Genomic DNA, 15,253 nt, shown 5'->3' on the forward strand with positions numbered 1-15,253 from the left:
CCACTCTGGTCTCCCAGTGGACATTTAGGTCTGGGAAGAAACTGTGCCAGGCTGAAGGACATTATGGATCCCACGTGGCTAGACTAAGGTCTCCTCTGGTATGTCCACACAGGGGACCTGATGCAGTCCAGATATTGCACCCGGGGGGCCAAGATGGAAACACAGGGTGGAAGTGTTTTCACTTCTTTTCTTTTCTTTTTTTTTTTTTATTGATGGGGAGGGGTGGCTTGGGATGGATCTAGCGCCTCGGTCCTATCCCTTCCAATCTCCCTCGGCTGCTCAGGTTATTGGCCACCACTCGTCCCCTCCTCGAAACGGTCTAGACACAGCCGGCACCGTCCTCCGGCGGAAGGAGCGCGTAGGAAGCGGAGGTGGGTGTCCCCCGGCCCCCACCCCGCCGGAGACCGACCGGCGCGACGGGAGGATGTCAGCGCGTGGAGGGGCGTGCGTCGCCCCCCTTCCTCCCCCGCCCGCGCCCCCCGCCCTGGGGGACCCCGCGCCCAGGGGAAGCCCCACGCGGGGTGCCGGACGCCCGCCCCAGTCCCTCCGCCTCCCCGAGGCCCGGGGCTGCCTCCTCGGGCCGCGCTGGGGCCGCCCCGCACTGCGCATGAGCGGGAGCCCGGCAAGCCCGTGAGAGGAGCCGCCGCCGCCGCCGCCGTCCATTCGCTGCGGAGCCGGAGGAGGAGGGGAGAGGCCTGGAGGACACCAACATGGTGAGGCACTGCGGCCGCCCGGCCGCCCGCCCCGCCGGCTGGGGGCCGGCGCAGCTGCGCACCCCCGCCCCGCCGCCCTCCGCCCCGTGGCGACCCCGCCGCCCCGAGCCTCGGCCCGCGGCCTCCGTCCGCTCCTCGGCGGGGCTCTCCTTCCCTCCTCTCCCTTCCTCCTTCGCCCCTTCCCGCCCGGGCGCCGCCGCTACGCGAGAGCCGAGGAGGCGGAGCGGAGCTGGGCCTAGTCGGGAGCCCCGGGGAGTTTGGGGCGCGGGGCGCGGCCCCCGGTGCCTCTCGCCCAACCCGGCGCGAGGGGAGGAGGCGTTGGGGCTGGGGGAGGGGATGGGGCAACGGCCCTGCCCCTGCCGGGCCCCCTCGCCGGCTCCATTGTGTCTGGCCCGGGACCGGGGTCCGGGGTTCCGGGTGAGGAGCCTCCCCCCGCCCCGGAGCCGGGGCTTCCCCCTCCGCCCCGCCGGCGAGAAGGAAAGACTTTCCCGGTGCTCCTCTCCCTCCTCCGCTCCGGTTCCAACACCCCTCAAGTCTCCAGGCTGTTTCGCTTGGGGTGGGGTATTAGCCCTTTTCCTTTCTCCATCACCTCTTGATGCGTCCCATGCTTTTGGAAAATGAGAGTTTAACTGGCCAGTTGGTGGAGGTTATAGTCGCCTCTCCGCTCAGAACATGGGAAACCGCTGAGCTTGGGGGACTTGGCCGGGGCGGGGGGGGGGGCAGGGAGTACGGAAGTGCAACCTGTTCTCATTTTATAAAATTAGGAGAAACAGACTTGCTACCTTTTGAGCACATGTTTAATTTGCTTGGGATGGGAGGAGTAATTGCTTTATTTTGCCAGTTAAAGACCATTTGTGATTTTTAAAAAACAGTTTGTCAAGTTATTCGCCTCTTCTTTTTCTTTGGGGGACCCCCCCCCCCAACAACAGTCTTCTTAGGAGCTTGAAAAAGTAGTAATCAAGTTATCTGTTTACATTTTGGTAATCTTGTACCTGACTCTCTTGGGTTCTCTTTTTTCCAGAAGTGATGTTTGTATTATAGTTTGAGCATGAGTTGAATTCCATGCAGGTTACTGTATGAATAGACAGTAAAAATGATATTGCTGTCCTTTTGCTCATGGGGAACATAAAGACCTCTTTGAGGACGGTATATGTGTGTGTCTGTGTTAAGGGATTGTCCCAGTATCTTTGTTTTTAGTTGGGCTTATTTCTGCTGAATAACACTTATCTAGCTCCAGCCTCTAACTTGGCAGAATTTCGGTGTCACTTATGGATATGTGGTTTGGTTTGTCATACATTCCATGGTAAGTTTCGTGAAAATTTGCCATTTGTATTTGTAAGAAAACCTGCCATAAAGTACAGGTTAATCTTTGGATTGACATTGCTGTGTTCAAAGATCTACGAGGGCATCTAAACATTTTCTAAATTTTAAAGTATTTTGAGGGTCATAGACATTACTCCTGGAGTTTTTTTTAGGCTCTTGGCATGTAGATAAGTAGGAAGTTTGAAGTAATGAAATATAATTCCCTGGTAAACACTCTGTGAGAGCACTGTAATGTGCTCTGTTTATAATAGTCTGTAAATCAGAAGCATCCTCTAACTGGCTCTTGATAATGCTCATCACCTGCTCAGGAATTCAGGATTAATGTGGTTCATGCAAGAGTTCAGCTTGGATTGGAGCTTGTAAGCTTCTGTCCTTTTGTTAATATTACGTTAGCTAGTTTTGGAACTTAGCCATAACTCATCTAATGATACCCGTAGTGGCAACATATCACTAATTTAAAACACTTTCTGTGGCTGAACTCAGATCATGTCACTAGAATTGTCTTGGTATGCTCTTGTTAGTTTAGAAACTCAGTCACCATGCACTCTAATAGAAGTTAGGCCATAGATTTTTCTAGTTAAGTTTCTCATCATAAATTAAAATTGTTTCTTGACAAAATTTTTGGGCTGGTATTTCTCAGTATGTGTAACTCAGCCTATTTCTAGAAGACATGTTATTGTTAATTCCAGGGTAAATGATAGGATATCTGAAATATTTTGTGTAAAAAATGTTCAGTTAGCCCTACCTGACACATACATAGACCAAAAATAATTTCAAAACTAGACAATATTCTGTTATTCCTGAAAATCTTTTAAAAAGTATTCAGCATTTCTGGGTTGTTTTCTTATTTGTAAGATGACAGGATCGAATTTGATGATTTCTAAAGTTCTATTAAGATAAAAATTTTGATTCTTAATTTCATCTAGTGTAAAAAGTGTGTGCCAGGTAACCTACTAAATTTTTATATTCATGGCATAGGATTTTTAGACCAGAAATGGTTCCAGAGATCATCTGTTTTATTCCTCTTCCCTTTTACAGAAGAAGAAATTGAGGATCAAGGAGGTTTTGAGGTTCAAATTTGCAAAACTGTTGCAGAACTGAAACTTTTTCTCCTGATTTACTATTTCTGCCAATATTTGTGGTACATGTTATCTTAACTCAGATGGAATCTAGAAAAATTGTTGAAAATTGGATTTGATATTAAATTATAGTGTTCTTGTAAGAGGAAAACCCATGTGTTATTAATGAATATGTCAAATGGATGACTAATGATGTTAATTATAATGCTTTTAATGGCTTTTTAAAAAATGTGGACTTAGAAATTTAAGTTCGTACCTTCAGCAAATATAGAGTTTAAGTCCAAATGAAGGTAGTCCTGTTTAAGTTTGTCTTTTTAGAACTTATTTCACATTCTTTTGCATATCCACAAGTAAATTAAAGGAGGGCCTTAATTCATTTCAGCAATTATTTATTAAACACTGTGTCAAGCATTGTTCTGGGCATTGGGAATATGTGTGTGTGTATGTGTGTATTTTTTGTGTTTTACAGAAAAAATGAAAATCCCTCCTCTTGTGAGGGCTACATTTTAGTAGGGAGACACAAATAAACATAGTATATATTTTTCTTATACTATGTTAGAAGGTATTAACTGCTGTGGGAGAAAACAGTGTTAAGGAGGGGTATTGGGAAAAGGGTGGGGACACATTGGTAGTGGGTTTGCAGAATGGTGTCTGCATCAATGATGAGGTGAATTTTGAGCAGACTAGGAGATGAAGCATTAAGCCATGCAGAAATGTAGTAAGACCAGTGTGGCTGGAGCACTGTATGGCGGCAACGGGTATTTGGGCATTAGAGCCGATGAGATCTGAGTGGTAAGGAGTAGAGATGGGTGGGTATGGGTGGGCATTGTAAGGATACTGGGTTTTTACTCCAAGAGAAATGGGAAGCCACTGAAGGATTCTGAGCGGTATGATAGATTCTTCTCTTCTCTTATAGAGTCCAGTTACAATATTATAGGCAATAATTTTTTTTTAAAGATTATTTATTTATTTGACAGAGAGAGCGCAAGTAGGCAGAGGCAGGGGGGGTAGGTGGGGGCAAAGCAGGGTCTCTGCCCAGCAGGGAGTCCGATGCAGGGCTCTATCCCAGGACCCTGAGATCAGGACCTGAGCCGAAGGCAGAGGCTTAGCCCACTGAGCCACCTAGGTGTCCCTGTAGGCAGTAATTTTTAAAGCAGTTTTTAAAAACAACAAAACCCTTAGTATAATTTTCTTTACCTTGCAACTTCTGTGTATAGGGTTTTCAATTTGTTTAAGATGACTCTCTAGTATTCATTAAAAACTAGTTGAACATTGAGTTTACCTAACCATGCTAATTAATAAAAACAACAAAACCTCTTCCATGTATTGCTTTTGAATATGTTCTAGTCGTTTGTACATAGTTTAGTAGCTATATGCAGAAAGTTGGGCCTCTGAAGAGAAGGAAGGACATTAACATTTATTGAGAACATACTGTCTGCTAGTCAGGCAATTTACAACTCTTATTAATCTTCAGTCTTGACATGGGTATTGCTAAGTCCTTTTAACATATCTGGGAATGGGGATTTAGCAGTTCTAAATGATTTGACCAGGGTTAAAGAGCTAGTATGTGGCAGAGCATGACTTAGAAGCCTGGTCTCTGATTAGCACACTTTATCTACGTCCCCATCCCCCCCCCCCCCCCTTTTTTTTTTTTTTAAACCCAGCAAATGCTCTTTCAGTATAGGTGTGGAATTTTTTATTAGTTTCACTCTTGTTTCTTTGTTATCATATTTCCTAGTGACCTAGTTGTTTCTGTATCAAATGAAATGATCTGATGTAAACATTTAAGTAACTGAAAAACTTTAAACTCTCTCGGTACATACAGTAAAAAAGTTGAAAGTAAAATAAACTCTCCTGGTGGTGGTGGTTTGTTTTGTTTTAAGCTTAAAAAAAGCCGAGCTCATTGAGTCAAGTTGCTGTTTCCATTATGGTCTTATAGGTTGGGTCAAGCATAATGAAAATCTGTGAGAAACCTCCTTTTTGAATTTCAGCTTGTGCTGTTCAAGGTGTATGAGCTGTATGAGCCATGACATTTGATGAAGAGAAATAGTTCCAGATAGGATTCAGTTGCTTTGTGGACACAAATAAGCTCTTGAATAACCTGCTGACTAGTTTACTAGTTTACCTCGTCATTTTAGGTGTACATACCCCACCTAAGAAAAAGCAAAAACAGCAGAGAAAAATGCCACTAAAGCATTTTCATTACTGTGTTGAATCCCTTTTGTGTAATTAGTACCCAATTACGAATGGTGATTAGGCTGCTTGTTGGCATTGTAAAATTTTAAGAGAGATTTACTTTTAAAGAGTTCTTTTCTAAAGAATTCTTTTGCATTATACCTGTGAATCCTGCAACACAACGTGGTGTTCTGCAGCAGAGATAAATTGCTGAAGTTCATGGCCCATATCTTTGTTATATTAGGATATTTTCATTTCAGTAAACTTTTAGAGTGCTTATTTATTATTCATAGGATTCTAAAATTTTTGGAATTAGGATTTGAATAGATCCAGATCTTAGAATTAGGAGATTTCAATTTTTAAGGATCATTTATATATGAAATAAGTATCACATGACTCTTAAATATTAGTCATCATTATAAGTTATTTAACTATGAAACCTCTTAAAATCTCATTTAATTCTTTTTGTTTTGTTTTCGCCTGAGTAATCTTTTTGTTAATTCTAGATTTCTTTAGAGAAGATGTTTATGGAGAGGAGAAGCAAGTTTAAATTAGCTACCTTGACTGATTGTTAGAAGTTCAAAAATTAGTTTGGGGGGAGCCAGTTGAAATATGATGGCTAACAGAAGTATTTTAAGGGGGTTATTTCTGTTCTATTATAGATAATCAGGATTTAGTAAAAATAACTTTTTAATAGAACAGTCTGAAATCAAAACATTATATTCTGTTTACAGTGGAAGTTATCTTTTGGATATCTAGTAATTCTTAGGGTGAGGAGAAGAAAATCCTTTAAATTTCTGTCAACAGAATACTTTTTTTAGTATATTAAAAACACTTTTAAAAAATTTTTAAGTAGGTACCATACCCACCGTGGGGCTTGAACTCACAACCCTGAGGTCAAGAGTCTCCTGCTCTACTGATTGAGCCAACCAGGTACCCTGGGATACTTTTTTAAAACCTATGAGGAAGATCATACTGAACCAAACAAAACTGAGAAACATACAAAACCAGTTTGAATCTTACAAGTATACTTTCTGTAGTATTTTTTTTTTCAGATGAGTTGCTATTATATAAAACATCATTGACAACAATAATTGTATAATTGCACATTCAATTTAGTGTTAGTACGACACATCTTAAAGAAGAGTTGGTCATTGTAAGTACAGGAAGTTTATGGAAGAATGGTAAGAGGCACAGGCCTAACCATAAATAATTATTCTAAACTGCAGATTATAATTTAAAATAATACTGTTTTTGTTTTGCTTAATATTTGAAATTGTACATGTTTGTTTATATTTTGGGGGCAAACCTACACGTGTTAGTATTTTCTCTGGGTTTCAAGCCTTCTCATTGGAGAAGGAAATACTGACTGAGTACCCTGCAGTTTTCCATCTCTACATTTAAAGATATAGATTGTGGACAGCTCTAAAAATAGACGATGACATGACAATAAACACATATTTCTTCCTGTTGAATTACTTTTCTTAAAAAATGACCCATCTCCTTCCTCTCCCCACCTCTTCCTCCCAAAAACCCTAAAAAGGAAGTTCCATCCCTAAATTAGCCTTTTATTTAGGTTGTGAGGGAATGCTTAATGGGCAGTTATTAGTCAGAATGCAGATTGTTTACATGAGATTGGGGAAAGGTCAATTGATCACTTAACTTTTCTGTAAAAATAGGTGAAGAAATATTGCTCACAATTCCCCTCCTCCCTCCAGTTCACACATAATTAGTCAGTGGTTGCACTTTTGCCCTTTCTGTTTTCTCTTTCACTTGATGACAATACGGAATAAATGGGAAGACTGCATGCCCTGAAGCCAGGCACCAGGGTTTCTCTCCTAGCTCTGCTACTTTTTGTTTAAGTCTATCTCTAGATAAATTGAGCTCTGAGGCTGGGTTTTCTCATTGGTAAAGTGGAATCAGTGATAACCACCTTGCATGATTGTTAATAATTAAATATCTAGTGTAGTGCTGGCACACAGTAGGAGCTCAAATGTTAGCTGCTAGTTTTCTGGTTATGATTATTCTATCATTTGCATAAATTCTTTTTCTCTGGAGTATTCTTTCCTTCATGAACTTGAAAGGAGCCCTTACTGTGTGCTAGGTACAGTTCTAAGAGTTTAACCTGAATTAATTCTTGTAACCTCATACCCTGTTTATAGATGAGGAAATTGAAGCACACAGAGATTAAGTAATTTTCCCAAAGTCACACAGTAATTAAGAGGCATAGGTGGGATTAAAATCCTGCCAGTCTGGTTTGAGAGTCTACACTAATCATATACTACCTCTCTGTACAGGTGGAAGAGAAGAGGATTTCTAACTTCTACGTAGATTCTTAGTCTGGTTTTCCTGCAGAACTTTGCCCTTAGGTGAAAATCTTCTCTAGGAATGGGTAGTCTCATTAGTTGAATTGATTTTTCTTCCCACTTTGACTTCAGATTGGTAATCTTACCAGGACTCTTATAGATGAGTGGCTTGGGATATTGGTAACGTTTGGTTATAGCTACTGAATACTATGTATCATATATGGATAGTGTGATTTTTCTGGACTTAAACTAGCTCTTCTAAGTTTCAGGTAAAGTTAAACTGTTAATCATATGGTAAACCCAGGAGACTCAATATACAGAGCATTTAGTGAGTATTATGGGTGATTGCTACAGTATTTTGATTTTTAAAATGTCTTTTGTGAGCTAGATTCATCAAATCCTGAGAGAACTAGAATTAAGTTAGAAAATTAATTCTTTTAAAAGTGTAAAGACCTTAGTATCTCTCTCTCTCTCTCTCTCTCTTTTTGTATTCACACTGTATTTGAAACTTAAGGGTGAGAAAATGAAAATTCAGAATAATAGAAATTATGTATCTTTAATTTTTTGCTTTAAAAATGCAATTTTTTTGCATTTCATAATGCCCTTAAAAATTATTTCCATTTTGGAATTATTAGGACTTAGTTGACTAGGAAATAATTTTCCATGTTCATTATTTTTCTGGAGGGAAATACTTAAAAGGAATTTCTTAACATTAAGATCATTATTGTAGAGCCTAAGTCCCTGTTCTTTTTTTTTTTTTTTTTAAGATTTTGTCAGAAAACACAAACAGGGGGAGCAGCAGGCAAAGGAAGGGGGAGACACAGGCTCCCACCTGAGCAAGGAGCCAAACACAGGACTGGATCCTAGGACCCCCTGATCATGACAGGAGCCCAAGGCAGACACCCAACCAACTGAGCCACACAGGCATCCCAAGCCTTTCTAAGTCCTCATTCTTCTATCACAAAGACTTTATAGGTTCAGTGGTAAAATGTACTTGACTATATGATACTTGGCTACATCCAAAGCATTTTTTTCCCAGATAAGCTATTTTACTTTTTTATAATTTTTAAAAAGAAAGTGAGAAAGGACTGGTGGGGGGAGGGGCAGAGGGAGAAGCAGACTCCCCACTGAGCAGGGAGGGAGATGCTGGGCTCTGATGCTGGGAGCCAATCCCAGGACCCTTATCATGATTTGAGCCAAAGGCCGAGGCTTAACTGACTACGCCACCCAGGAGCCCCTTAAACTATTATTTTAAATGTGATTCATTAATTTCTTGAGTGAAAAAAAAGTTGCAGACATGTTAGACTTAAGTATTGAACAATACATGTTAACTGTATTTTTTATTTTGGAAAGATGAACAAATAAGTGTTTTTTACTGTCCGAAATTATAATAGAATCTCTAACTTTGGTGACCGCCTACAATTTTAATTAACTTTATGTTACGAAAGATAACACTTCTCTCCTTTTTTCCCTTCCTCTCACTCTCCTATTCTTCCTCTCTCCCCTTACCTCTTGTTCCCCCCGCTTTTTTTGCTAGAATTAAAAATAACCAGAATATATTCTGTATTTTATACATTTTGCATATTTCAATACTGAATTTCCTTGAAAATTTGATAGCATATTTGAGTACTGAAGAATGTATTATTTAATGATTTATTTAATGATTGATTTAAATAAGATTAAAAGGAACAAACTAGGGGCGCATGGGTGGCTCAGTGGGTTAAAGCCTCTGCCTTCCGCTCAGGTCATGATCCCAGGGTCCTGGGATGGAGCCCCGCATCAGGCTCTCTGCTCAGCGGGCAGCCTGCTTCCTCCTCTCTCTCTCTTTCTGCCTGCCTCTCTGCCTACCTCTGATCTCTATCTGTCAAATAAATAAATAAAATCTTTAAAAAAAAAAGAAAAGGAACAAACTAAAACAAAGTACATGACATATACATATTTGAGTGCTGAATCATTGTAGTTACATGTTTTGCTCTCAGGAAGATCCCCACTGCGTTTGTAGTAGAAATAGAGAAAATCCATCTGTTTTTGTCTTGTACTTTAGTTTTCTATCCACCCTCTCATCCCCCCTGTAAATAATTTTTTGCTGGCTAGATACCGTTTTTCTCTTCCTTAAGTTGATAGAAATTTAAACCTTTAATGCCATGCTCTTAAAATCAGAAAACCTTGCCTGATGTCACCATGTAGCTTGGGAAAAGAGGGTGGGAGTGTTAGAGGTCTCCTTGAGAACTTGGGGAAGGGGCAAACTATATGTAGTACATTCCAACTTTATTCTAGGACAGACTCTGAGACTATAGAATTGAGTATATCCTCCCTAGTAGGGGAGCACATGGCTAAGATTGATTCTAGGGACAGAGAGCTGACAGAAAAATGGTAAGAGTGCACTATAAGTACAAAAAGGGGAGGGCACTTACCAGACTTCGCAAGAATGGGATTGCTTATTACTTCTTGGCCTAGCAGAAACCCATCCTATCAGTTCTGTGCCAGGTTTCACTCATTAACCTTTATGGTGTTGGAAGTAGGTAGCTGCAGCCCTTTCCTCAAAATATATTGATATTGCCCTATATATTGGAAACAGTTTAATTTATATATACAAAGACATTATTTATTACATATACCTTTTTTCAAATAAGATAAATTATTCATTTGTATAATTTTGTTACTAATTTGTGTGGGTAGGATGATTTTTTATCTTTGTTCCCCAGTTTTCTTATATCTGGCACTGTGACAAGAAGTCATTATAGACTGAACCGTTCTTTTGGCTTGCATAAGTGACTTAAGCTATATTTTTCCTTCCTCTTTTCAGCAAAAATGTTTCAAGTTTCAGGGAACAGAGCACTGGATTTAATATTAAATGAAGAAACTCCAAATAATGCTGATTGTTTTTCTGTCTCCAGCTTTAGGGGAATGGGAAGAAGTTAATACAAAGAAGTTAATTCAGACTTAATTAAAAAGTAATTTCCAGGATGTAGCCTGTAGTTTGTATACTTCAGATTAATCTTCCAACACTTTTACAACCTTATACAGTGGTCACTGGTGATCATAGTGACCATCAGATACTTCTCTATTCTTCAAAGAAAAATTAAAATGTATATCAGTGTACTCACTCTCTCGAGGGAAAAAGGTATACTAATTTAAAAAATATTTCATAATACAAGTTGAAATCAAAGTGGCTTCCTTTCAGTTAAACAGTATATTAAAATAAGGTGGGTATCTGTGTTGGCATTTGATTTCATTGTGATTCATATGAGAAGATACTTTTCAAAGGGGAAGAATCCTAGACAGCTGAGAGATGTGTTGTGTAATGTGGTATGAGTTATCTGGTTTCCAGAGGTGATAGAGTTATTAGTGAGGTAGCACAAGGTTTGTGAATTTGTAGTTTCTTTATTTTAATGGAGAACAGAGGTTGAGATTTTAATCTGTAATCCTAAACAATAACATATTTACAGAGAGAGGAGTGTGGCTGACCAATCAGACTCTAGAGCATAAACATTTTTCATATTGTAAGAGATAGGGTTAGTTTTCATATTTCATTTTGCATGTTCTTATTTTTATTCTGCAGTAAGGTGGAAATATTTATATTTTTGGTAGTCTTTTTCTTGAAAATCTCAAAAGGCTTATAACTGTGTACAGTACGTAGTGTGGTTTGTGGAAAGATTACGAAGACTCAGATTAATGAGATCTTTCTCTTCCTGTACCATTTCTACTAATAATAACCTGGGTGATTTTTTAACAAATTCCTTAACTTTCTGGGTCTCTTCTCATTTGTACAATCAGGATTGAGGTTTGTGATCTGTCAGTTTGGGCTAGATCGAAGAGGCTGGGATTCTCAGATGTGTTGCTTAATCCATGGAACTCTGTCTATTAATGTGTGCCTTACTCATGTGCTTTTTTCCCCCTTGAAGTAGTAGCTCAGCAAGAACTCATGTACTTTGCTGAGAGATGGTGATAGGACTTGGTAGGGGGAAGAATAATAATGGGGAGGTTAAAATTGCACAGGAGATCACTTTGGGTAGAAGGAGAGGGAGAAACATGGTCCTTGATACTGGGAGAGTAAAGGGCCTATTTGCCCATCTTAATTTTGCACAGAGTTCAGGTCAGATGAGAAAGGAATCTGTGTCAGCATAAGGCAAATAAGGAGAGGTTATTACAGTAGAGAGCCTGTTTCCCTAGGCTTGGGCCAAGGGAAAGAGGTGATTCTTTCAGGGGAAAGAAAAAGTCTATTAAAATTACCTTTGTTGGAAGGATCCAGGGTATTTGTTCATATTGCACTGCTTTCTATTTGAATGCAAATATGGGGAAATTCTTCTGATAATTATCTTGGTTTCTGAACACCATCAGGAGAAATGTAGGGTACTCATATTTCTTTTTCACATTTGGTAAAAATAGCAAGAAAACAAGGGGTGGGGTTGGGAGAATTGTACCTTATATCCTTTATAAAAGGTTTTAAGACTGCAAGTAACACCTGTTAATTTCATTGTTCTCTGGAGTCATTGACTCTGGCTGGTTAGATAATGTCACTTCTTCACCACCACCCCTTATGCATCCCTTTAGAGCTTTGTGGTTGGTCAAGGTCTTGAGAATAGCTGTATTTCCCTTTCTAGAACCTTTATATATGCGCTCAGGATCCACTTTTAAGAGAAGGGCAGGGTGGTTGAATTTCCTTCGCCTTTTAATTTCTTCTGTAAAATAATACCAAACTTTGTGCTTTACATTAAAAAAATTGTCTATCTGGTTAATAGATCAAAAATAAGGCTTGACTTGAAATATTTTAATATTTTACGAGGAAAAAGTATTGCTAAGAGTGATTAGTTAGCCATGTAGATATAGTCACCTGATTTTATGTAGAGTTTCAATTTATTTTTTGGTTTCAATAGAACAAGTTGAAATCATCGCAGAAGGATAAAGTTCGTCAGTTTATGATCTTCACACAATCTAGTGAAAAAACAGCAGTAAGTTGTTTGTCTCAAAATGACTGGAAGTTAGATGTTGCAACAGACAATTTTTTCCAAAATCCTGAGCTTTATATACGAGAGAGTGTAAAAGGATCATTGGACAGGAAGAAGTTAGAACAACTATACAATAGATACAAAGGTGAGTGCTTGTGACTTTAAATATTTTGAACCAGGTTTTCCAGTTACATGCTTATGAGAAATCAGGCATACATAGAACATAAATTGGGTGAATGTGTCCAACAGAGCTCTGTAGATCTTAGAATTACTTCAGGAGATCTGAGAAAAATTCTTTCCCTCTTTTCACTAAAATTTCTTCTTAGCCTCTTTATTTCTTCCTCCATTATCCTCCCCACCCTCTTTTTTTCCCCCCAAGATCCAGTTTTAGAATAGTCACTGGGGGCCTGGATTTTCCCCCTCATTTTCATAAAATTCTGCTGAACCAATTTTAAGAAATAATTTTAACAACCTTTAAAGAACTATGAAATAATACTTTAGAAAAGTTAAACAACGTATAACAGATGAATAAAGAAGAAGTAGATCGCTTCTCCCTCTTTATTCTCCTGAGTGAACCAATATTTGATAGCCTAGTCTGGATCCTTCCATATCTTTTATGTTTATGCAGAAGTATACATACTTTCTTTCAAAAATTTTCCTAAAGTGGGATTACATTTTATGCTTAACTTATGCCCAGAAGCCGAAAGATACACACGTTTTTTATTTTTAGAGATACTAGCAAATCACCTGCAACAGTGCATTGTATGAGTGGCTCTTTCTTCTTGTATTTGTCATTACTTTAAATTTTTGCCATCTGATCAGTAAATATATAGATAGTTGGGTTTTTTCTTTAATTTGAACAGCAGATGTTTATATTGTTGAGATTGGGATTGAATTGCAGAGTTTATAGTTTTTCTGATATTAAGAAGTGATTGCCATTATAAAATGAACTTTGCTGTAAGAAAACAAATTCTATACATATGTTCAGAAAAAAATCCTTTTTTTGGTATAGGAATGTCTGATTTTCTGAGTGTGTATGAGTATGGGACATTTTTCACACGAATAAATAAAACTTAAAAATCAAGTGCCCACCTCCCCACCCCCTCAAATCTTCCTGTTCATCTCAAGAATGCCATTTCAGGGACAAAATGGCTTTAAATATTATAGTGGGAACTGGGTATTTACCCTAAAGATACAAATGTAGTGATCCGAAGGGGCACGTGCACCCAAATGTTTATATAGCATGTTCACCATAGCCAAACTATGGAAAGAACCTAGATGTCCATCAACAGATGAATGGATAAAGAAGATGTGGTATATATACATACAATGGAATACTATGAGGTCATCAAAAGAAATGAAACCTTGCCATTTGCAACGATGTGGATGGAACTAGAGGGTATTGTGCTGAGCGAAATAAGTCAATCAGAGAAAGACAATTATCGTAAGACTCTCTGATATGAGGAATTTGAGAGGCAGGGCGGGGTTTGTGGGGGTAGGGAAGGAAAAATTAAACAAGAAGAGATGTGGCGGGAGACAAAACATAAGAGACTCCTAATCTCACAAAACAAACAGGGTTGCTGGAGTGGAGGGATAGGGAGAGGATGGTTGGGTTATGGACATTGGGGACGGTATGTGCTTTCGTAAGTGCTGTGAAATGTGTAAACCTGATGATTCACAGACCTATACCCCTGGGGCAAATAATACATTATATGTTAGTAAGAATAATTTTTAAAAAATATCATAGTGGGAAAATATGTTAGAGTATTACCATTTCATATCTCTGATCCATTATGAACATTTTAAAAATGGAATATAGAGCATTACTTTGTCAGTTTTAAGCATAGCATAATAAAGTATGGCACTAATTTAATATTGCACTGTTATTTTTAAAGATCCTCAAGATGAAAATAAAATTGGAATAGATGGTATTCAGCAGTTCTGTGATGACCTGGCACTCGATCCCGCCAGCATCAGTGTGTTGATCATTGCATGGAAGTTCAGAGCAGCAACACAGTGTGAGTTCTCCAAACAAGAGTTCATGGATGGAATGACAGAGTTAGGGTGAGTCTATAATCATCACAGGAAATTATAGGTACATTACTATGAGAATTAACTGTGGAAATGAATTGTGTTATGAATTTGTAAATATCAGTTTTTAAATTTACCAACCTACAAACATTGGTGTAAAGAGAAATGGGGTAGTTTGCTAGCTTCTTCCCATGTTGTATACTTTCCTGGGTTTGTCAAGGTTTCTGTGTAGTTTAGCCTATTCCATTTGCCTTATGCTTTTATCCTTTGTTTCTAAGGAAGGTTCATTATATTAAAATAAATTACTATGCTTTAATATTTAACATGGATAAGTGAAATGCGCAAGCTGTAGTTTATTTCTCATTGTGAGGTTGTGAACTCTGAATTTGTAAACAAACTCCTAAGAATGTAAAATCTTAGAAGTTACTAATTGCTTTTTGTTCCACTTATACCTTGAACAGCTGATTAGCTAAATGTCTTGGGATAAATAAATTAAAAAGTCATGGGTAGAGATTTTACCTATGGTATCTAATTGTCCATAGTAAATGAGAATATGAAAAAGTATTCAGTATATGGAGCCGTAATGGGTTGCTGCCCTCTTCTATGTTCAGTAGACGACTAGTAATAATAGCTGCTAACATTTGTTGAACATTCATTTTTATTTCAGAAACTATGCT

The 15,253-nt window shown here is 38.8% G+C and overlaps 1 protein-coding gene across 1 annotated transcript in view; it reads left to right on the top strand.

The window, feature by feature from the left end:
• The first annotated feature begins 605 nt into the window (after window positions 1–605).
• The window catches only part of DCUN1D1 (defective in cullin neddylation 1 domain containing 1), a 34,115-nt gene continuing 19,467 nt past the window's right edge, over window positions 606–15,253 (top strand). Inside the window, exons 1-3 of the mRNA XM_059391465.1 lie at window positions 606–713; window positions 12,474–12,690; window positions 14,441–14,609. Coding sequence (XP_059247448.1) covers window positions 711–713; window positions 12,474–12,690; window positions 14,441–14,609 — 389 coding nt within the window. The 5' untranslated portion in view covers window positions 606–710. The remainder of the gene's footprint in view (window positions 714–12,473; window positions 12,691–14,440; window positions 14,610–15,253) is intronic.

The sequence above is a fragment of the Mustela nigripes genome, chromosome 2, assembly GCF_022355385.1.
Source record: "Mustela nigripes isolate SB6536 chromosome 2, MUSNIG.SB6536, whole genome shotgun sequence".
NCBI lineage: Eukaryota > Metazoa > Chordata > Mammalia > Carnivora > Mustelidae > Mustela > Mustela nigripes.